The 21,957-nt window shown below is 54.8% G+C and overlaps 1 protein-coding gene across 10 annotated transcripts in view; it reads left to right on the top strand.

The window, feature by feature from the left end:
- ATP11A (ATPase phospholipid transporting 11A) overlaps positions 1-21,957 on the top strand; it is a 116,751-nt gene that overhangs the window by 42,998 nt on the left and 51,796 nt on the right. For 8 of the 10 annotated variants that reach the window (XR_003519066.2, XR_003519067.2, XM_027589024.2 and 5 more), the window contains exons 2-5: positions 10,330-10,452; positions 17,061-17,150; positions 17,939-18,019; positions 20,554-20,661. Coding sequence is in view for 8 of the 10 variants with exons in the window: in XM_027589024.2 (XP_027444825.2) it covers positions 10,330-10,452; positions 17,061-17,150; positions 17,939-18,019; positions 20,554-20,661 (402 nt within the window). In the remaining 2 variants the exon portion in view is untranslated. Of the gene's footprint in view, positions 1-10,329; positions 10,453-15,726; positions 16,325-17,060; positions 17,151-17,938; positions 18,020-20,553; positions 20,662-21,957 lie in introns of those variants that run through there. The other 2 variants (XM_027589030.2, XM_027589029.2) reach the window with 2 other exon arrangements.

Below are 21,957 nucleotides of genomic sequence, written 5' to 3'. Positions count from 1 at the left end.
TCATGCGCAGGGAGCCAGACCCCCGGGTTTTACCCTGGACCTGCCCCCTCTGGCAAAGCTACTTTGTCTTGCTGGGGCTTTCTATTCCTTCATCTGTCTGATTGGGTAACAGGGTCGCCACCTCCTTGGGACAATCAGCCATCAAATTCCATGGCTCCACGTAGGCACTGAACGTGTCCTTTAAAAATATCGAGGTATAAGAAATGTTTTCAGAAAGATTGGTAAATTGCCCTCTGTTTCCTATTAAACTGCTACCCTGGGGTGCCCGGGTGGCTCATTTGGTGAAGCGTCTGCCTTCAGCTCAGGTTGTGACCTTGGGGTCCCGGGATCGAGCCCCACTTTGGGGGGGGGGGTCCCTGCTCAGCAGGGAGCCTGCTTCTCCCCTCCCCCGTTCATGCACTCGTGCTCTCTCTCTCTCAGATACATAAATAAAATCTCAAAAAAAAAAAAAGATCAGCATGGACGTTAAGTGTGCAGAAAACACGTTGCCTTTCCTGTGACTGTTTCTGGCTTCGTAAATCCTGGCAGAAGCGGTGGGGTTTTTCTCTTGCAGCTGTCAAGCTGGAGGCCAGGCTCGAGGAAGGCCGTCAGGGCTTGGCATGGTCTTCGAGGGAGCGAGCCGCTCCATCCATCACAGACTGTTCTGCCCTCGAGTCAGCAAAACTGCCTGAGAGGCCAGGGCTTGAGTCTCCAGCGGGGGTTCGGAGCGCTTGTGATAAAAACTCCCTGATGTTGTTAGGCAAGGGGAAGGGAAAGCCCCTGATGGGGTCCCGGGGTGTGACGGCGGCGGGGTGTCCCGGGGCGTCCCTGAGTGGCTAGTCCTGCCTCACTCCCCACCCACCAGCTGTTGTCACTCGACGTGACCCTCACACCCACTTAGGCTCAGATGGCGGAGTCTATGGAATGATTTGATTCAGGATCATAAAGTTCAAAACATCAGAAACAAAATTTACGAATGCTCCCAGTGTCACAGGATTTGCATGCTGGGAGGAAGCTGATGGTTGTGTTCATCCAGGACGGAACGTGACTTCTTGCCCAGAGCTCCGTCCCAGAGGCTGAGCTCTTGGGATGTCACGGTGTTCGTCCACGTGAGGGTTCCCGCTGCACCGGACTCGGCTCCCCTTGCAGCCAGTCTCCCAGGCTCAGAGTGGAGGGGCAGCGTCCTAGCGGGAGAGTGACCAGGGGTGCAGGGGGCCCTCCTCGCTGGTGGGAGCCGCGTGCGTGCCAACGGAGAAACCCCCGTGAAAGTCGCTTCAGACGTGGGAGCAGCGTCCCCAGACCTGGGTGTGAGCTGGTCTTCACCATTGACTCCTGCTATCGTCCTAGATCACGGCCCACCTCTGGGCTGTGCGGGGTGTGGGCGCAGACTGTTCCCTGTTGCCTCCTGTTTCTAGAGAACTGGAATATAAAACCCCGTTCTTCGTGACGGCCATTTCTGATTTTTCGTGACTTACCACGTCTATTACAACAAACCCCAGGTATATTTAAAAATATCAGCTGTTACATAAATCATAGGGAGATTTTACTTTATGTTCTTAGGAACTTCGCCAGGACCTGTTACCATTTTGGACAGTCACACTGACGGTAGTAACATACGGAAGGCAGGCGTTTCCGTGCGCGGTTGTGCCGGAGTCTGGGGGTAGCTGTGCATTCCTGGGACGCCCCTCCACGGGCTTCATTGCCGGCTGACATGCAGGTGTGGGTCCTCCCATCTTCCTTTAGAAACAGCTTTGTGGCGGCGTGTTCCTCATGGACCACGTAGCAAGGGGGACATTAGGATGTGTTTGTCGGCAGAAGGGACCCGGGGTCTGACTCTCCCGCCACCAGCAGACCCCAGACAGGTCGCCTGGAGCAGCTCATTGACTTGGCTGTTGGCTAATAACCCACCACAGGGACAGGCATCGACCGCGCCCCCTGAAGACGCCCCTGGAAGCCGTGTGACACCCTTGCCCTCCCAGAGGCCGTGTGACTCCAGTGACTTTAACTGGGGTGAGCTCCGTGTCCTCCTTGACATCCGTGTCCATCTGTTTGGTGGTGGGGGCAGACGCAGGACGGAATATGAAAAGTGTATGTTCGCATTAGAAGGCCGGCTGGTGTGACAGATGCTTTGCTTCCCAGGAGCATTTTTCATTCGGTGTCTACCACCTGCTGTTGGTCCTGGAAGAGCAGTAATTCGGTCCCACCTTCCTTTGACAGGCCAACCTGCATCATCAGGATCAAGGACACCATCTGTGAGGGTTCGTGGCCACCGCTGCGGCGGGTCAGGGCCTCTGGGCTGCGCGTGGTTCCATGTTGGATCCAACGCAGCTGCGGCGTGGGAGCGTGGGGGTCCCCAGCAGGATCCGCAGGACCTGGCCCCTTACACCTGGGACGGTGGTCAGGAGACTGCTGGGGTGTGTGGACAGGAGCCCGTGGGCTCTGCAGTGGAGTCTGGCTGCAGGGACGGCATCATGGAGACCCACAAAAAGTGTAGCAGCCGTGAGCACGTACCACCTTGCTCTTGGTGCGCCGAGAGCAGAGCTGGGCTGCAGACGGCCCGGCTGGTGGGGGAGGGGTCGGATCAGTGTGCCCCCTCCCCTCCCTAGCCTTCTGCAGCCAACCCCGCCCGGGTCCCTTACCTGTCTCCCCCGCCGCCCCCGCAGCGTGCAGCCCCTCACCTTACAGAAAACGCAGCCTCGCTGAACATTGGAGCTGTGGGTGGGTGGGCAGATGCACGGGCCCCTAGGGAGCCCCCACCCCCGTGGCTGCGCTCCAAGAACAGCCCTGGCTGTGTGGTGGTCTCCGCCCGTCGCTGACAACCCCATAGCACCACGGAGGGCCTCGTTTTACCCAGCAGCCTCCTCCTTGGTCTGAAGCAGGCTCGCCCCCCCATTCCCCTCCCTCCCCAGCTGAGAGTCCTACTGTGAGGATGCTCAGGAACCCTCACATCCCTCCTGCTGCTGGGGGCCCCGCCAGGGTTGCTGACCGGGAGGAGGGTGGTCCACTGCCCCATGGCCCTTCAGAAAGACATTGCCGGCTCCCACCAGCTGTCTCCAGGGAGGCCCCGTGGCTGGCCTGGTGTCTGTCAGAACTGGACGCCAGGAGCCCTCCTCCTGATTGTGCTCTGCCTGCTTGTCATCCGGGGCTGGTGGGGGGCCTGGACGGCTGCCCTCCAGGATCACCAGAGAGGTCAGATTGTTGCTGCGTACCGCTGGCGAGAAGGAGCTCCCGGCCCTGTCATCACCTGGTGCCCGGGGCCTGTCCATGATAGTGCTCACCTCCCACAGAGGCCCGGACACGACAGATGCACCCTCCTTCTGTCAGCTTCTGGAAGCTTCTCTCACTCACCCCCTGGCCTCTGCTGCAGAGCCTGGGGGCTGCCCTCTGGCCTCTCCTCTTGGTCCAGCTCGCCCAACCCCGGCCCGGGCCTGCATTCAACCACTGCTCCTCTGGAGTGTCTGTGACACAGGTGGATTGGGAAATGGCCCGAAGAAGGAAGAAGAAAGTACCGACACTCCCTGAGTGAACCTGAGTCACAGACGAAACAGTCACGTGTCCCTGCGGAGAACAGGACGGCTCTCGCGATGAGTCACCAGCTCTTGAAATGAAGGACCATTGATGTTGGGCTGCTGTCGGGAAGTGAGGGGACTTGTTGGGCAATGGTCAGTCACCCCAGGGGCCCGCGCCTCAGTCCAGCCAGGGCCTGACCTCTCGCCCCCATCCCCGGGCTTGTGGAGGACCGCGCCCTGGCGGGCGAGCTGCCCCCTCCTTCCAACGAGGGGCTTGTGTGCGCCCCCTGCAGCCTCACTCCAGGCGACGGGGGATGGGGCGGCGGCACCCGGCGTCTCCAGGGGTGGCTACACAGCCCACGGAGGTGCCACGTGTGGCATCTGAAAACCGTAAAGACACATGCGAAGTGAATTTCGAGAGTACGTTTATTTCACCCAATACTGTCCAAAATGGTATTAACATGAAATCAACGTGAAGATTGTTAGGCTTTTGTAGGTTCTTGGTTTCATGCTGAGGCTTCAGATCCAGTGTGTGCCTCGGATTCGGCACCTCTTCCTGGAGTGGCCACAGCTCAGGGTCAGGAGCCTTGCGCTGTGAGGGGTGACCCTGTACCGGTCTCCGGCACACCCCTCCTGGCCACACACGCCACGAAACTGAGCGGGTTCCCTGACTTCTCCTGACCTCTGGGCTTGGGTTGCTGTACTGCGGTTATTTTCCCCAAAACTATACTTTGGGGCTCCAGAGACTCCCGCCAGACTCAGGCAGCCTGTGTGCAGACGGGGCCGGGGGCGGGGGGCTGCTGAGCCCAGATTCCCGCCTGCAGTGCTGTATTTCCACACCCAGTCCTGCACGTGCCTTCAGCACATGTGCACTCAGAAAATCCGTCTACACTGCAGCGGAAAGCATAGGATTTCAGCCGCTAAAAGCCTACATGTATCCCAACATGTTCTTGTTTGTGAATTCGGTACATTTGCTTCGTTTTCTGGCTAATTCACCTCTAGAAGGAGAGAATCCGTAGTGAGACATGAATACAGAAATCGTGTGGCTTTAATGCCGGCCTCCTGGGGGGCGGTTTTTACAGCACTCTGTGAAGAACCAGGGTTGGCACTTGACTGTCGCCCACTGTCCTCCATGGGGGTTTTGCTCTTGCCCTGTCTCCTCAGCTGCCGGGTGTGGTGTCCCCTTCTGCTGCCCTTGGCATGTCCTGGTGCATGTGCTCACGGAGTTCTGTGTCCCTACCACTCTGAACCGTCCAGGTCAGGCGAGGCCAGGGCAGGCTGAAAGTCACTTGTGGTTAGAATTTTTATTTCGATTCTGGACTCAGTAAATTTCAGCTTAGGTCAGCTGACGTTTAACAGTTTCCAGATGGTCAGTGTTTTCAGATGATGTGGAGTATCCCTGGTGCTTTTGTGATCCAAGTGGTTTTGTGTTTAGAAATGTGTTCCTAGCGGGAAAATGCCCCACATTTGCCTGGGAAGGAAAACTGGGTGTTAATGACTGATGATGGTAGGAGGTGGTGCTGACAGAGACGCCGGGGCTCAGGTCTGCTAGGAACAGAGGGAGCCACGTGCCACGAGCCACAAGGTCCAGGCCCTGCCCCCCCCCGCCCCCCGGCTGCCGAGTGGCTGGTGGTTCGCAGCAGGGAACATTGATGTTGCTGATGCAGCTGGAGCCTGATTTTAATTATTGTACCCCTGCGAGGCCTGCAGAAGCAGGGCGGAAACCAGGAGGTGTGGGCTGTGGGGCTCAGCACACAGTGGCGGGCGCGTGGGCTGGGGGCTGGGAGGGCAGGCGCCAACCATGTGCCATCTCCATTGGGGCACTGGAACCCTTGCGGAGAATGAGCCAGAAGAGGGCCTATTTTTAGAAACACCTGAGCTCTGTATTAGCTTCTTACCCATCAAACAGGAAACGGTGCATTTGAAAGCTATAAACAGACTCGAGAACCATGACTGCTTTGTCATTGGATCCTTGTAACGCAAACAGTGGTTGTCGGGAGGACCACTGAAGAGACTGTGCTCGGGTTACATGCTTCTGTTCCAGCCCCGTGTAATTTTGCTAATCGGTTTGGCTTGTTTTAGTGGACATTCGAAACTCCCATTAGGTGACAACACAGGCTGAAATCGATTTCCAGCATATTCTTAACAGTCTCTTGTGTCCTGTGCGCTTTCTGACTGGCACCGGGACCCACCCGCATCCTAATGGAGCTCCGGCCGCGCTGGCAAAGGCCCAGGTGCTGCCGTGAGTGGCCATTCGGCCTCATTCTGATGGAATTCTGAATTTGGAGGCCTCTTGTCGTCCCTGGGGTGGCGGGGGGGGTGGGGTCTGCACGGACGTGCGGGGGGCCACAGTCCTGCCCAGAGCTGAGTGGTCCCACGTGGTCTGTGCTCAGAGTGTGAGTGGACGGTGCCTGCACTTGGCGGTCCACCCCGTTTCACTTGGGCAGCAAGTTCCAAGTTCCTCAGCTGCCAGGCATGCTCCTTTGGAGACACCTTGAACTCAGGTCTACCTGTTAGAAAATGCATCTTATTAAAAATGGAACCTTGAGAACGTTATCTGGTTTCCCCAAACTGGAGTGCATCTGGTAGAATCCGTGTCTCTGCCGTGAGAGGGAAGTGGGGGCAACCCCAGCAGGTGTGGGGGTGCAGACCCAGCGCGGGGGTGAGCACGCCCACGACCCTGCGGATTTGGGGGGAGAGCTAACCAGCGACGTTACTGGGATATAGTTCACATGTCCCAAAATCCAACTCTTTAAAGGGTACAATTCCGTGGTTTTTAGTACATTAACCAAGTTATGGGACCACCGCCACAGTGTAGTTTGACAACATTTTCGTCATCCAGTTCCCATTAGCACCCACTCCCCCACCAGCCACTGGTCACCTCGCATCTGCCTTCTGTCTGTGGACTTGCCTTCCAGGCCTGCCATGTAGACAGAGTCGCGGCGTCCGGGCCTCCGTGACTGGCGTCTGTCGCATGTGGTGCCGTGTAGACGGAGTCGCGGCATCCAGGTGTGGTGTCTGTGGCATGTGACGAGGGTATGTTTTCATTTCTCTGATAACTGTTGGGCATCTTTCCATGTGCTGTTGGTCATTTGTAGATCTTTGGAGAAATGTCTATTCAAATCCTTGTACTGGTCTTTTTGTGACTGAGTTTGATGGTCTTCCGTGTACCCCAGGTACAAATCTGCTATTAGCTACAGTTCATGAGTGTTTTTGTCGAGGAGCCATGGGGACCTTTCAGGTACCCTTAGGGCTTGTTGACCTGTAGTTCACCTGTGTCTTGTGGTCCCCAAGGAACACGGAAATCTGTGGGGCGCTCCAGGTCATCGCCCACCACCTCCCTGTGTCCTGAGTGGGTGTTGGACAGTTTCTCACGGTCTCCCAGGTGATGAGGTGCGGGCTGCTCGCTCCCCGACCCCGGAATAGAGCTGCAGACTGGGACCCGCTTCCGTGCCCTCTGGAATGGGCCCTCAGCACGAGGGTGTCGTGACCACGGCTCTGTGATTTCCTTATGCTGAGTCTGAGGCTGAGGGTATACAGACGGCGCTCTGCACTTTGAACTTCGCACACAGCGCGGGCTCTGTGGTGCCTTCAGACTCCCACCGGAGCCTTTGTTTCCGGAGCCTTGTGGGGTCCCCTGGCTCCAAGCCCAGCACATTCTGGCTGTGCTTCCCCTCCCTTCTGAGCAGACAAGCTGGATGCCCTTGCGACTTCGTGGGGTTAGCTCTGTGCAGGCCTGCTGGTCACCGTGGGTCCTAGGCCAAGCCTGGGAAGACAGCACAGGGGGTGGGCTTGGCCTTCCATGCACTAAGGTCTGGGGGGCTCATCACATTCAGCCCCTGAGCGTAAGTCTGTCGTCCACACCTGCACAGCCCTCTGGGTGACCCAGGGCCTGTGTTAGGGGCACATGCAGGTTCCAGAGCCCCCACCACCTTCACCATGCTCTGCCCTGCTGTCCGAGGGTGAGGGAGAGATTTCACAGCCCTGGGTGAAGCGGGGACCCGAGGGGAGGCGGGTACCACAGCCACACGGTGTGTGTTCCAAAGTCAGCAGAGGCTTGGGGTGGCTGGTGTGTGCGCGAGGGGTCTGCAGCCCGCTCATCCCCCCCAGTCTGTGCCACCCCAGTGCAGCCTCTGAAGGCCCCCCCACCCCCTCCCAGGTCACCCCTCCATCTCTGTCCCCAAAGAGAGATGCCCAGGCAAAGGGAAAGAGCCCGTTCCCTCCGCTGCTGGTGGCGAAGCATTTCCCTCCCTCCGCGATGCACCCGGCGGCGAGGGAGTGTGGCCCTCCCCTCTGAAGGGCGCTCGCTCTCCAGGCCCAGCCTGTGATCCCTTCCTCTGCATCCGTCCAGTCCAGCGGGACAGGAACGGCCGTGAGGTTTCTGCCTGGTGCGGGGACACTGCAGTGAAGAGACAGGCAGGTATATTTATTTTGACACTTTGTAGATTTAAAATTAATCGCTGAAACAACTCTGCATTTATAATTTGGACATGTGACCTGCTATTTTGCTTGGCGGCAGGATGTAAATACCCTTGAAATACTGCGATTTGTGAGTGTTAATCATGTCTCTTGGGAAGATGTAGTTGATTTACCGCATTGCAAGTTAGGCGGGTGGAAACGAGGAAGAGCCCACTCTGAGAGGCAGTGCCGTAGATTGGCACTGCCCCGTGGGGTCATATTTGAGGTGTTACATGATCATGTGGAAACTGCACGTGTCCGCTAGACAGTGTGGAGGGTGTGAGTTGGCCTTGATAACGTTCATTCCGACTCTGCCTCCCTAGGGACGGGGGACCCCCACCCCCCACCCGGGGCAGCGGCTGCCTCTGCCTGCCTAGTGGGGCTAAAAGTCAGTGGCTGGAGAAAGGTTTTCAGGATTTTCATTTTGTATTAAAAGTTATATTTTTGTGTTTCTTTCCTTTCCTGGTTCCTTTACCATGTGTTCTTTTTCAACATAAGTTTGCAAATCTGCAGGCATGAGAAGCCCCCTGGCTGTGTCCTGAGAAATAAAAGGATATCAGGGGCACCCAGAGGTTGATGTATGAAGCTCTTACGAGGCAGTTTAGTCAGCACCCCCGAAATGGGAAGGCCAGCAGGAAGTGGCGTGGGGCAGTGGGGGAGGGCTCGCACGGCTCAGGTGTGGCCTGGCCCTCGTGGTGCCAGGTTCCTGTAGGGCGCGGGCTCCTGGGAGGGCCACGTCCCGAGTTCCTGCCAGTGAGGGGCCAGCTTGTTCTCTCTCGGGGATCTTGCATTTCCCGAGTCCCTGGTGAGCGTGTCCGGAAACACAGGTGGAGTTAGGAGACCAGGTTGGTCTCTGTTCTCAGTCTGCACGGCCGTCTCGCAAAGCCAGGCCCTAACAGGAGGTTCGGAGGAGGCGTTGGCTGAGGGAATGTGCACGCGTGTGCTGGGGGCACACCTGGACGCTCCTTACCCCAAGAAGGTGGGGATGGGCAAGCCAGTGGTGCATGAGCAAAAAAACAAAACAAGCTGATGTGAGGCTCTCCTGAGCTCAGCCAACAGAGGTGCCGTCGCTCACGTTACCCCATCTGTGTGGCTTCAGGAGCGCGGGCTCCCTGACCCACAGCGAGAGGGGGGCAGAAGACCCCGGACTCCCGCATGGCTGCCCGCGTCATTTTGTGCTCTGTTCATTGTCGACAGCTGTGGGTGTGGGCTGTCCTCAGGCTGCGAGGAGCTGCATGAGGCTTGTGTTCAGTGACAGCCGAGCCCGAGCTTTGATCTGACCCGCTCTTCTTCCTGTGTCCTGTCACAATGACCTCCTTTTTCCCACCGCTTCCCATAGCCCAGCAGGCGTGAGCTGGGCCGCCGGCCTGCGGGGGGGGGACGGGACCCCGAGCTGGGCCGCCGGCCTGGGGGGGGGACGGGACCCCGAGCTGGGCCGCCGGCCTGGGTGGGGGGGGACGGGACCCCGAGCTGGGCCGCTGGCCTGGGTGGGGGGGGACGGGACCCCGAGCTGGGCCGCCGGCCTGGGTGGGGGGGGACGGGACCCCGAGCTGGGCCGCCGGCCTGGGTGGGGGGGGACGGGACCCCGAGCTGGGCCGCCGGCCTGGGTGGGGGGGGACGGGACCCCGAGCTGGGCCGCCGGCCTGCGGGGGGGGGGGACGGGGCCCCGAGCTGGGCCGCCGGCCTGGGGGGGGGGGACGGGACCCCGAGCTGGGCCGCCGGCCTGGGTGGGGGGGGGACGGGACCCCGAGCTGGGCCACCGGCCTTGGGGGGGGGGGGACGGGACCCTGAGCTAGACGACTGTGTGAGGCTTTATTTTAGCTTCTGTCTGTAGCTGTGGTGTCTTGGTACCTCTGTGCTGACAACGTAGGGTCGGATGAATGTTGTCAAGATTCTTCTGGTCAGAAGATGTTTACCTGTGCCTCGTGGGCACGACGCTTTGAATAATATGAGGACAGGTCAGACCCCAGCTGCCTGTCTTCCAGGAGAGCCCTTGAGCAGGGAGACGGGAGACGGCTCACAGCTCCGTCCTGCACTCACAGTCTCACCCTCTCATTAAAGACCTGCTCCCATGCGTCTAATGGGCTGTCTTCTGTTGGAGGCCTGAGGGTCGTGCTGAGCACTCCGTCTGTGCAGGAGCCCCGCCGTGTTCTTTCCCCTGACGACCAGCTTGGAAGGGCTTCCCCGCCCGCTCCCGCTGGGGGTGCAGACTGCCCGCTCAGACCGGTCCCTTGGGGAGCATAGCCCGTGCGGGTTGAGTGAGATCGGGGCAGCTCAGGCCTCGGCAGGTGGGACCTGGCGCAGGTTCTGTGGGTGAGGCTGCGTGTTAGCCAGCACTCTGGGGGTGGCTGTCACCCCACTAACGCCACTCTGTTTCCCTCAGTGTGCTGGAGAAGAGAACTGGGTGGACAGTCGGACCATCTACGTGGGGCACAGGGAGCCCCCTCCAGGTGCTGAGGCCTACATCCCACAGAGGCACCCTGACAACAGAATCGTCTCCTCCAAGGTGAGCTTCTGTCTGGGACCTTGTCTCCTATGGGCCCTGTGGGGACGGCGGTTACCCGCTCTGCTCCTGGGGCTGTCGCCGTGGCCGCTGCCCACCCCACTGAGCACTGCGGTTGGCGTCTACATGGGGCTGGCCCACTCGTCCATAGCTTGTCCCCACGGCTGGTGGGACATGCATCCTGTGTGTTAGACCATCTGTCCTTCACGTCTCTTTAATTATGCCATGGACCCGGGAGGCCTACTTCTGCCACTAGTGAGTTTGCTGCCTGGCCACGTCCCAAGCCACCCCCGCCAGGTCTCCTCACCTGTAGAGACGACACTAAATGTCCCTGGTGGCAGGAGGTGCGTGTAGCCCCCTTGTCAACGGGAACACTGGCACGTGTCCCAGTCTGTCAGGTGGTGTAGTAAGTGCCACAGGAAGGCTGTGATGGGGATGTCCTCACTCAAGCGAAGCACGTGTTCTCGACTGGAGCGCGGGAACACAGAGGCACACTTCACACACTTGCTGAGTCACCCGTCAGTGGCTCTCCAGGACAGCTTTGAACGAAAAAGGTAAATGATGGCTTCCTGGATTTTGGAGAACTTTCCCTTTCGACGTACACACCCATGCGTCCATGAAGACATGCGCACCCATGGCTGTGTGTCGCAGGTGTGCACACCTGTGCAGTAGGCCCACCAGATCCCTATGTGGCTGCCTCACATGTCTGGATATGCTATCAAAGATTGCCCTAAGTTTAAGAATACCTGAGAACAGAAAAGCTTTGCTCTTCGAGGCTCTTTTTTTAAGTGGACCGATTTTATTTAAAACTGTGATGGAAAATAACAGTGATGATGATCCTAGCTTCAGTTCTCCAGACTCACCATGTGGACAAGCAGATTGCTCATCACAGAAATCCCACGCGGTGTGCATGGTACGTGGTCGCCCAGAGGGATGCGTGCGGCACGTGGCCGAGCAGGACCTACCTAGGGTTCAGGGGTCTTTGCAGCAGTGACCTGTGTAAACCTGAGCAGTCTCAGGTGGAGCGTACTGAAGACTGCATCACCAGTGGGCCCGACACAGGAAAGGAATCTCAGTCACACTTCTTAAAAATCAGCTCCTGCGCCGTTCAAGTGCTTCGAGAGTCAGGGAAGTGCGCTGGATGCCACAGCTGCAGGTGCCGCATGAGCTGGGCAGGGCAGGCGGCGGGGGCAGGTGACGGGACTCGAAGCCGCCCACACTTTCCAGTGTCCAGCCAGCAGGACATTTGTCAGGCCCTTCGGACGCCGATGGCTTCCTGCTGCGGTTGGTTTCTCTCTCTAGGGACAAAGCCCCCAGTGCCTTTCGGGTCGATGTGGAAAGTTCTGCACAGGGCTGTGCAGAGGAACCTTCTGGAAGACAAAGCCTCTGGTTGACTGGGGCCGTCTGAGGGCCTTCCTGATGCATTTGGTGGAATATAGCCAGACGCTGAAGGATGCTTTATTTAGGACAAAAAGCCCCATCAGTGTTTTAGGGGAGACAACCAAAAGCAGTGACTTCTAAATCCTATTCCTGACTCTTTGTGCTCTGACTCAAGTTGCAGAGCCAGTTTATTACTTTCATTTTTTTCTTTCAAATACTCCCGCAGTGATTTTGAGGTGCTTTGTCGTCTTCCCACCTTTTCTCTCCCTGGGGTGGCACCCACTGTCCCCAGGTGCCCTACCCACACCAGGGCTACCAGCGCTGTCTCGGTTTCTGACAAAGCGGTGGAGGAAGGAGCGTTTGAGCCAGACTTGCAGCGTCCCGGGGTTTTTCACAATGAGTCCTTCCCAGGAAAGCTCCTTCGGAGCAGGAAAAACTGAGTCAACATCCTTGCAAGAGGCAGGTCAGACTGAGGCCACACAGACGGAGCCTGTGTCTCCGCTCAGAGCGGGAGGGGCCCTGCATCCACGTTCCTCTTTGTTCCGAGAGGACTCGCCCTTCCTCGGAGAGGCGGGGTCAGTGGCTCAACGCCCGTCCAGGGGGGATGATGGTGTGTAATTTAAGGAGAAATCACGTACAGCACAGCCTCTGCGGCTAATCAGAGCCTGTACGGAAGAGGCTCTCAGAAGGCCAAGGATTGCGCACGAGCTCTGTTGGCGAGGTGGACAGTAGCCGTGACATCTGCCAGCATGTAGAGCACGTAATTGCTTTCACTTAAAGACAGCTCAGGGTGTATGGAAAAAACAACTTAATTAGTAAAACCTAAGTCCCAGCAGGTGTGGAGAATGTGTGTTGTAACGTATGTACGTTTTCTTGGGAAGACCACATTTATCTTAAAAGACCACCAGGACTTTGTCCAGGCAGAGAAGCCTCACTCTGCACCGCAAGCTTGATTGTATTCAGTCGGAGAGCTTTCACACGGGAGTGAAAAAGCCAGCCCACCGTGCTCGACTTAGACCTGTTTCATGGGTGGGCCGATGTTGGCCTCAGTGATTGATGAGAGTTCGATTTCCTTTCTGGGAGACACCCTGGGCAGGTGTCTGGGATGAAGGAGAAACAAGAGCCCACTCCCCGGCGCGTCCGCTTCCCTTTGCCTCTGACGACGTGCAGAGCCCCGCACCCAGCGGCTGCTCGAGCTCACGGGCAAGCAGATCCCAGCTTCAAGGGAAAGACCGGTCAGGGCACCTGGGTGGCTTAGTTGGTTAAGCGGCTGCCTTCACCCCAGGGTCCTGGGATTGAGCCCTGCATCGGGCTCCCTGCTCAGCAGAGAGCCTGCTTCTCCCTTTCCCTTTGCCTGACACTCTGCCTACTTGTGTTCTCTATCTCTCTGCCAAATAAATAGATAAATAAATCTTAAAAAAAAAGAGAGAGAAGGACCAGCCACGGCTTCAGCAGTTTCACGAGATTGTACTTTGGGGCACAGAATGCGTGTGGCTCCCAGCTCTGACCTCAGGACACTACAGGTAGACGTTAGGCTCAAGCTATACTGTCAGTCCTTCCAGAAAGGTGTGTCACTTTTGATCTTGGGCAAGGGAAGATCACCTTTTCCAATTAGGTGTGGATGGACAGCATTCCTGCGGACTTCTGAGTGAAGCGCGGCCCACTGGAGAAGAACCAGCCTCAGAACAAAGCCCGTGGATTGATCTTTAGCTGCGTGTCTGCCCCTGTGCCCACACCTTCCCCACAGTACCCACAGCACCAGCGCTACCTCTCACTGCCCATCATGATGCACACTCATTTTTCTAACATCAGGGATCCAGAATGGGGTGTAATTTTCTATTTTCTACATCCCGGTCTCCCAGTCGTACATGAACGAGGAAGCTCAACTCCGGGTGCACTGATACGTTCCAGGGGCGATCAGGGGCTCCATGCACGGCTGGGTGCCTGGCCTGTGCTCAGGTCCAGCAGGGCCGAGGCTGCTTCCCACATGTTCTCGTGCGACCTTCCGGCGGTCAGCAGAGAACAGTGCCCAGGGCTTATCTCCGGTTTCCTTCCACCACGTTTCTGGGGTAGACCAGGTGGGCCACATTCTTCTTTGTCCTGATCCACACTCCCAGCAGCTCACAGAACCATGGTGACCACCGCAGAACCCAGCTGGGTGCTGGTCAGGTGTCCTGCTCACAGACCCTCCCGCGGGAAGCGTTGGCAGTGTGAGCAAAAAGCGAGGAATAGCGGCTTTCCCATGCCGTTCCACATTGGGGTGACGGGAGGTGCTCTGGCCGCCTCCCTTCGCCCCGGGCATGTGACTGAGCCCGGGGACCCCAGGACTACGCGCTGCCTGCTGCCGGGATGGCCGCGGATTCTGTGACATCGTGGCCCCGTGTCCGCACAGACGCGCAGCTCCCCAGACGTAAGGAGGACGAAGTGTGTGCGGCGGCCCCTCCGTCCTCTGCTTGCCGGCTCTCGTGTGTCACCCCAGTGCCCGTTTACTGTATCCCGCCCGTGTGGGGCTCATCTGCCCGCACACCCGCTCACGTTCAGATTAGCTCACTGTTTTTCACCTTTCTTGTCATACACCATCCAGAATTAGTGACCCTCTTTTTGACCGCATTAATAATCAGCAGTAATGACTCATTACGGTGGATTTATCCTGTGAAATAAGGGGATTACCAGGTGTAATGTTTAAGCTTTGTGTGGCTTCTCCACGCCTGATTAGCAGGAAGCAATCATTTAAGTGGCTTTCAGTTCCAAATCTGAGCTAGCCCTGGGCACACTAGATTTGGGAGGCTGAAAGGGGTCCAGAAATGGCACACTCAAATAGGACAAGACCAGACGTTCACGTGATGTCCTAGGGTTCTTCCATTCGGAAGCAGGTGACATTGTTTTATTTCATTACACGTATAAGATGAAAGCATTCTCACGTGGAAACGTTCAAGAATGTGTAAGAAGTCAGTGGTGTGATGAGTTTCTCACGCCCTTGTCACCCCAGCGGCTCCGCCCGGGACCCCACAATCCTCGACCAGCGTTGTGAAGCAGATCCTGAACAGCACGGGGTTTTCATCTGTAGACACTTCAGGAGACAGAAGATGGGGTTTTAAGTGGGAGCTTTTTCCATTAATGTGATTTTGGTACTGAGTAACATATTATAGGTCCTTGGGGACATTTTTGATTCACAGTTAGTGAGTATGGATGTGGGTGCTAGGCAGTAGGTCGGTTTCACGGGGTGGGGCCTTAAAGACAGTTCCATCTTGGGGTCTGGAAATCTGTGAAGGATCACGGATCATTCCAGGCTGGTCACAGAAACACAAAAACGAGGCATAAATGCTGTGACTGCCTAATGACTTACATTCCTTTTAAAAGTTGATGGAAAGTGACTGACTTTTTCATTATGGCCCATTTAAAAGAAAAAACGTTTATCTTTCTTAAAAATATAACAAGGTTGCTAGTGTTTGCACTGTTGGTCAAGCTGTGGAATTTTAATGTCCCCATCGTGTCTTCAGCACCAGTTTGAGCCAGAACTTTGATCCCAGCCGTACTGCTCCAGGGCTCACGCTAGTAGGCTTACTTTACACGTGAAAAACTAGAACACAGTCCTGAAATAATTCGCTAAAGTTTACTTGATTTTTAAGTGTCAGGACCAGGTTGGTTATGGGGTCTGACTCCACAGAGGCCGTGTGTTTTGCACTGGAACAAAGAGTAAATATTTTCTGAATTCCATAGAGTGGCCAGATTATCCTGAGGTAGGGTAGCAAATTAAGAATTCAAAACATGGCTTTTTTGTTTTTGTTTTTTTGGGGGGTTTGGGGGGAACACATTGTCTATATTTTGGGAAAATTTGCGGTAGGGGTTGGGTTTCTGTTTTTGTCTTTCTCTAATGGAGAAACCGAGGTGAAGAAGATCTAGCTCTGTGTTCTCTACCCTCTCTTAGTGTCTGTGGCTACATTTCTGACCAGGAGACCTGCTGTTTGGTTCCCAGTCTGTTTGCACTCAGATGAAGAAAGCCTTGTGCGCACTTGACAGAATCCAACACCATTGCTGACGAATAGTTTGAGCAAACCAGGAATGCAGGAGAATTTCAACTTGATAAAGAGCATCTGTAATACACCCGCAGCTAATACTACCCCTGATGGCGAAAACTGAGATGCTTTCACCCTAGGATTGAGAACGATGCAGATTTCCCTCTTGCCACCCCATTCAACGGCTTTACTGGATGTTGTGGCTAATACAGTGAGGAAGGGAAGGGGTGCAGGATAGGCAGACCGGGCAGGAAGAAACAAGGCAAGTGGCATGAAGGTCTGTGGAGAAAATCCCAAAGAAAACTCCCAACAGAACCTGGTGGGACTTAACCATAAGAGCAAGGCCAGCAGCAAACAGTTGAATTCACAACTTAAAATTTTCTGCTCTTCAAAAGACACTGTTAAGAATTAGAAAGACAAGCCACTGACAGAAGAAATGTTTGCCAAACATATGGCCTGTAGATGCCAGGTGTCTGGCGGTACGCAGAGGGGAAGGGTGCTGGGGGGTCGGACATGGTGGGGTCGGGCAGGACATGGAAGGGAAGGGTGCTGGGGGGCTAGACGCGGTGGGGTCGGGCAGTATGCAGAGAGCTAACAGACAAACACCAGCACAGTGTTTACTGGGTAATGACATCTGGGACATTGTTGTTCTCAACGCAGAAGGCAAGCAAACTGTCCTCCTGAGGCAAAGATGAGAAGTCTGGAGAGTAGGTGGTGGCCAGGACTCCCCTGTCCGCCCTCTACTCGCTGCATGTGAGGAGGTGCGTGTGGGGCCGTGTGCACCCTGGGACACGGCGGCCTCGCGATGCTGACTTGGAGTGTCACTTTCTGTGACCAGCTAGTGACGCTTTCACAAGACAGAAGAGAAGGCAGTAGTCAGGGAGGAACGCCGAGCATGTATGTGTTAACGATCAGAGGTTTACGTTTTACGAAACATATTTTAATGGTGTTGTTAAGCTACTTTGTAGGACATGGAATTACCTGGGGTTGGGTAACTCGTGCTCTTTTGGAGTATGTGTTCTATGTTAGCAGTTCATTTTTGTGGTCAACAAATTGATAAAATATCCACAGAGCACCCTAAATGTTGACTTGTGAGTTCTGTACCTAAAACTAAACATTCTGTGCTTTGAAATCCAGTGCTGTCCTCATGTAGTAAACACTATAAAAAAGTAAAATGTGATTAAAATGATACGTTTTGGTTTTTCTTTTATACAGTACACATTTTGGAACTTCATACCCAAGAACTTATTTGAACAATTCAGAAGAATAGCCAACTTTTATTTTCTTATCATATTTCTGGTACAGGTAAGGCCAGCTGTCTTTTTTTTTTTATCACCTCAAGTGTAAAGTCTAAATAAGCAACACTTTATGCTCAGGAGATTAACTATGGTTTGCTAACGAGAAGGAGCAGGGACCTGGAGCCCTTCATCTCTTTCCTTCATGGACAAGTGTGTTGGTTCAGAGAGGCATCTAAGCTGAAACAGACATGTGAACAGTCTGCCTTGGGGTTGGTTCTGGCCACCTTCCAGTCCTCGAGGGGAAATCAGGAGCCCCCTGATCTTTAGGGGAAACTGAGCAGGCACGCTAAGAGCGTTGTTGGATGGATCGATCCTCCTCCTAAATGCGCGTGGGGAGAGCGAGAAGAGAGAAAACCACAGTGGGGTCTGAGTGAGGGAGCAGGGATCTGATGTGTTTTAAGACTGGCAATCTCATTTTTCTCAATCATGCAAAATACAGCAGAAGGACTTTTAGAATGTCCCCAACATTAAGTTATTCAAATAATGTAATTGAAGTGCGTGGGACCAAAAGCAGAGCAGTGAATTAAAATAAAATGCACGCCACAGTCAGGCTTCCATCTTTTCCGCTGTTAGTGTGGTTTCCTTAAGCAGGTCCCTGAACTAGAGCAAACCACCCTCACTTCGCAGTAAATAGGGTGACTTACCCTCTACTCTGATTTATCTGTAGTGAGGGGATAAAGTGAGTTTAAAACAAGCGAAAGCAAATGTTTTTGTTGGTGTCGTAGGCCAGCCAGTCTGTCCTCAGTCACTAGGATGTGCTTTGAGGGTGGCTTTATCCTTCTGCTTTAATTGCAGTTGATCATCGACACCCCCACGAGCCCCGTAACCAGTGGGCTTCCGCTGTTCTTCGTCATCACGGTCACGGCTATCAAACAGGTAAGACCGTCTGTGGACATCTTGTGATGTAATGTCGCCTTTTATCCAAAGCAAGATGATCGGTTTGCTTCAGCTAGTTCACAGGAAATTTAGCTAAGTTCTAGAAATTCATTTTGGTAATTGTCATGGATTGACACTTGAGCTAAAATAAGAGAGATTAGATAACGTAGCCCCTAGGGCGGCATCCTGTGAGTCTGAGGAGGAAGCCAAGGTTTTCATGTTCGGAACCAGCCAGAGATGGAATCGGTTTTCAGAAGAGTTTCTTAGCTTGTCCACACTCAGGACTGTCCGAACCGCAAGGGCCAGCTGTGCCCAGGGCCCGAGCTGTGGTTTCCTAAGCGAGCTTGTGGACTCCTGACTCATGGTGTGCCTCGGGCTCTTCTCCCCGGTCCCAGTCGCTGACAGGGATAAGGACGTGTCTCGGTCATGTCCGCTGTTCATCTGGCCGTCTCTGTGCTGTAGCCATCAGCTCTGTCTGGATCCAGAAAGTTCCCATCCCCTCGGAAGGAGGCCCTGTGCCCACGAGCAGTCCCTGGCATCTCCACCCCAGCCCCTGCCAGCCGCCGGTCTGCCTCTGTCAGGGCGCCGTCTTCCTCCGTGTGGGTGCGGAGTGGCTCTCTGCTTTTGGTGTGCACTTCCTTGGTGACTAACGATATTGAGCATCTTTTCCCGTGCTTATTTGCCGTCTGTGTGTATTTCTTCAGAAACATGTCATCAAATCCTTCATCCATCTTAAAATTGGGTTTTTTGTCTTTTGATTGATGAGTTGCAAGAACTTCATTATATGTTCCAGAAACAAGTCCCTTATCTGCTGCAGGCTGTTGAACCTAATGATGTTTGCATTTCAGGGTTGATAGGTCGACCTTTCATTTGGGAGATCTGGATAATTTGTAAAATGGCAGCCTCTAGTGACGTTATTGATGATCCAATTCTTGCTGACAAAGCCATGCTTTCCTGGTGTTTGTCTTTAGATAAAAATAAAGAATACGAAACATGTATTTTACTTGAGAACAGCCACTGGATGACAGTGGTATGTCAGTACCGCAAAGTGATTTTCTCTAGATTGAGAAAAAACGTAGAACAGAATCAGGTTACCTTCTAGTGTGTGTGTAAAGAGCACCTCTGGGCCGCCTTCTGCCAGCCCCGCTCATCTTCAGTACGAGAATGTCTGTGCAAGTATTTTTTTTTTAATACAGAACGGTGAAGAGCATTTAAGGATGTGTCTTCATTTTAATTTGGGTTTTATATCTCACTCACCAGTAATCTGGAAATACAGACTTGAACAAAAATGATTTTACTTCATACCCATTAGATTGTCTTTTAAATGTAAAAGCCTGAAGAGCAACCAAAGATGATAATGTGGTCAAGCGCATGCACCTGCTGCTGATGGGAGCATGCTGGCGCCATCTTGGAAAACCATTTGGCAATAACTGATGGAGTGGAGGCCGTGAATGCAGTTAGTGTGTATTATATGCATCTCAGAATAGACCACAGAGATCCGACGATGTGTCCTGGGATGTTCATTGCAGGCCTTTTTGGGGAAGAAAAACTAGGGACAGATTGTTCTTCAGTGAGGCAATGGGCAGCACTTTTGTTGTGTGTGGGGGGGGTGGAGGAAGGTGCCGTGATTGAAATGAGTGAGCCCCTGGCTTCCCACCCCTCCACCTGCCCCCATCCCTCTCCTCCTCACCTTTCCCGACCTCAGGACACCTCCTACACTGGACAACTCAGATGCCCTCAGCCCTCCCCTCCTCAGCCCTGTTCCCTGGTGACCCCAGCCAACACATACAGGGGATCCGATTCCCTTCCTTGCAGCTCAGGAAGCCCCTTTGGGGAGCCTGGCATCTGCTAGTCCCAGATGTGCCTCGTCCCGCCTGGGCGCTAAACGCATCTGACCCCCTCTGTTCAAATCTCCAGCGACTTCAGTGAGTTGGGCAGTTGCCCCGAGCCCTCCCGGGCTGCCCACCCTGCCTGGCTTTCTGCATGCCCCACACTATCTTCAACCTTCCAGGCCGGCCTGGCCCTGGCCCCTGGCCCCACCCACGAGCGATCCTGCCCCCTCATGCCATTTACTGTGGTGTCACCACCTCCTTTCTGGGCAAGCGCTGAGCATCCCCTGGGGGTCGGCTCAGACCCTTCTCCTCTGAGCGCCCCCCCACACACATTTGCACGCATGTGCTGTGGGGCCTGTGACACACTCACTGGGTCAGGGAACCAGGTGAGGCTCACGCCTGGGCCTGCAGGAAGGGGAACGGGAGACCCCCACCCTGGTCCTCCTGCCTGAGTGAGGCCTCGGCCAGGGCGCTGGCAGTGAGCAGCTAGGCGTGGCCATCCCAGTGGTCGAGCACAGACAGTAGACACGTGTCCCACGGGAGAATGTCCAGAAGCCTGTGAAGGTGTCAGGGGCTGTGAAGAAGTGGGTACCCACGGTCGTGGCCCATCCAGCCAGGTCCAGCGCGGCTGGCTGGCTCAGGGCTGAGGGCCCTCAGCGGCCTTCGGCTCCACCACACGGGCGTGTCTTCTCTCCCCTTTAGGGCTATGAGGACTGGCTTCGCCATAAGGCGGACAACGCCATGAACCAGTGCCCTGTGCATTTCATCCAGCACGGCAAGCTGGTTCGGAAGCAGAGCCGAAAGCTGAGGGTAAGCAACACTGGCGCATTTCTTCAGCCAAAACCAGGAACAGTTAAAAGCCAAAAAGCAGCAATGCAGCAGGGTTTTAATTTAGCCATACCTGTGCCTGGAATTGCTTCTTTACTGGATATAGTCCCAACTGCATCCCTAAACCCTTCTCACTAAAGCTAAACACCTACCACTATTTCCTTAACTTTAATTTTCCTCATTTTAAGTTGTAATGAGCTTTCTTTTTTAGAGCAGTTTAATTCTGCAGACCCCATCAGGGTTGCCTGGACTTGAGGAGATTGTTCCAACCAGTCAGGACAGAGGAAGCTCTAGGACGCTTTTAGAAAACTTGTTCTAGAACGAAAACTCTGAGATTAGGAACGGAAAGCTCACTGAAGGTTGTGTTTTCATTCCCAGTTGCAGTGAGCTGTGTGTGTAACTGACGCATCGGTGTCTGCTTAAACGTTTGATTATGTCACTTACGTGGCTGGTTTTCACACCTGCACTAGCCATTGGGAAGCATCTGCGTGTGCCCCAGCCCGCGGTGTGGACGCGAAGGCTTGTCCCTGGGGAGTGTCAGCTGTGAGCCCAGGGATAGAACCCGGCTGGGCCCTCCTGCCTCCTCCTGATGCCCGGCTGCGTATCACCTCTGAAGCCCCTGATCCCCCCACCCTGTGCCCATCCCCCACCCTGTGCCCATGCCCCACCCCCACCCCGTGCCCATCCCCTCTCCCTACCCGCACTTCCCCTCCCTCTCCACCCCATCCCCCCTACCCCACCCAACCAAAACCCACCCGAAGGCCTGCTCACATGTCACCAGCACGTGGCCATATTTGGCCTATTCCAACACGTATCATACACACTATTCTATGTATTTTTAAGATTTTAAGCAACATTTTCTTTGTTTTTGTTTTTTTCAAGTTTTTTTTTAAAGTAATCTCTATGCCCAACACGGGACTTGAACTCACAACCCTGAGATCAAGGGTCTCATGCTCCACCAACTGAGCCAGCCAGGTGCTCCTGCATCTTCTTTATTTTGTAAGTTTTCCTGACCAGGTGTTTTAGGACTTCTGACTGAGCTCCCCTCACTTTACCTGGACTGGTGATGATTTCTTGGCCGTCACGGGGTCTGGAACGGAATGCTGGTGGGGCCCTGTGCACATATTAACAGACTAATTCAGACCCTAGGCCCTTCATGTACTTCCCCTTAATGACCGTATTTCCTTGGCAAAGCCTTCTATACTTTTAATAAACAGACCTAAATAGCATCAACCAGGAGAAAATTGCATTTTTAATGCCTTGATCTCCTATGGGAAA

The sequence above is a fragment of the Zalophus californianus genome, chromosome 3 (genome assembly GCF_009762305.2).
Source record: "Zalophus californianus isolate mZalCal1 chromosome 3, mZalCal1.pri.v2, whole genome shotgun sequence".
NCBI lineage: Eukaryota > Metazoa > Chordata > Mammalia > Carnivora > Otariidae > Zalophus > Zalophus californianus.
The sequence above is the reverse complement of the archived record's forward strand: the minus strand, read 5'-3'. Positions and strand labels throughout refer to the sequence as shown.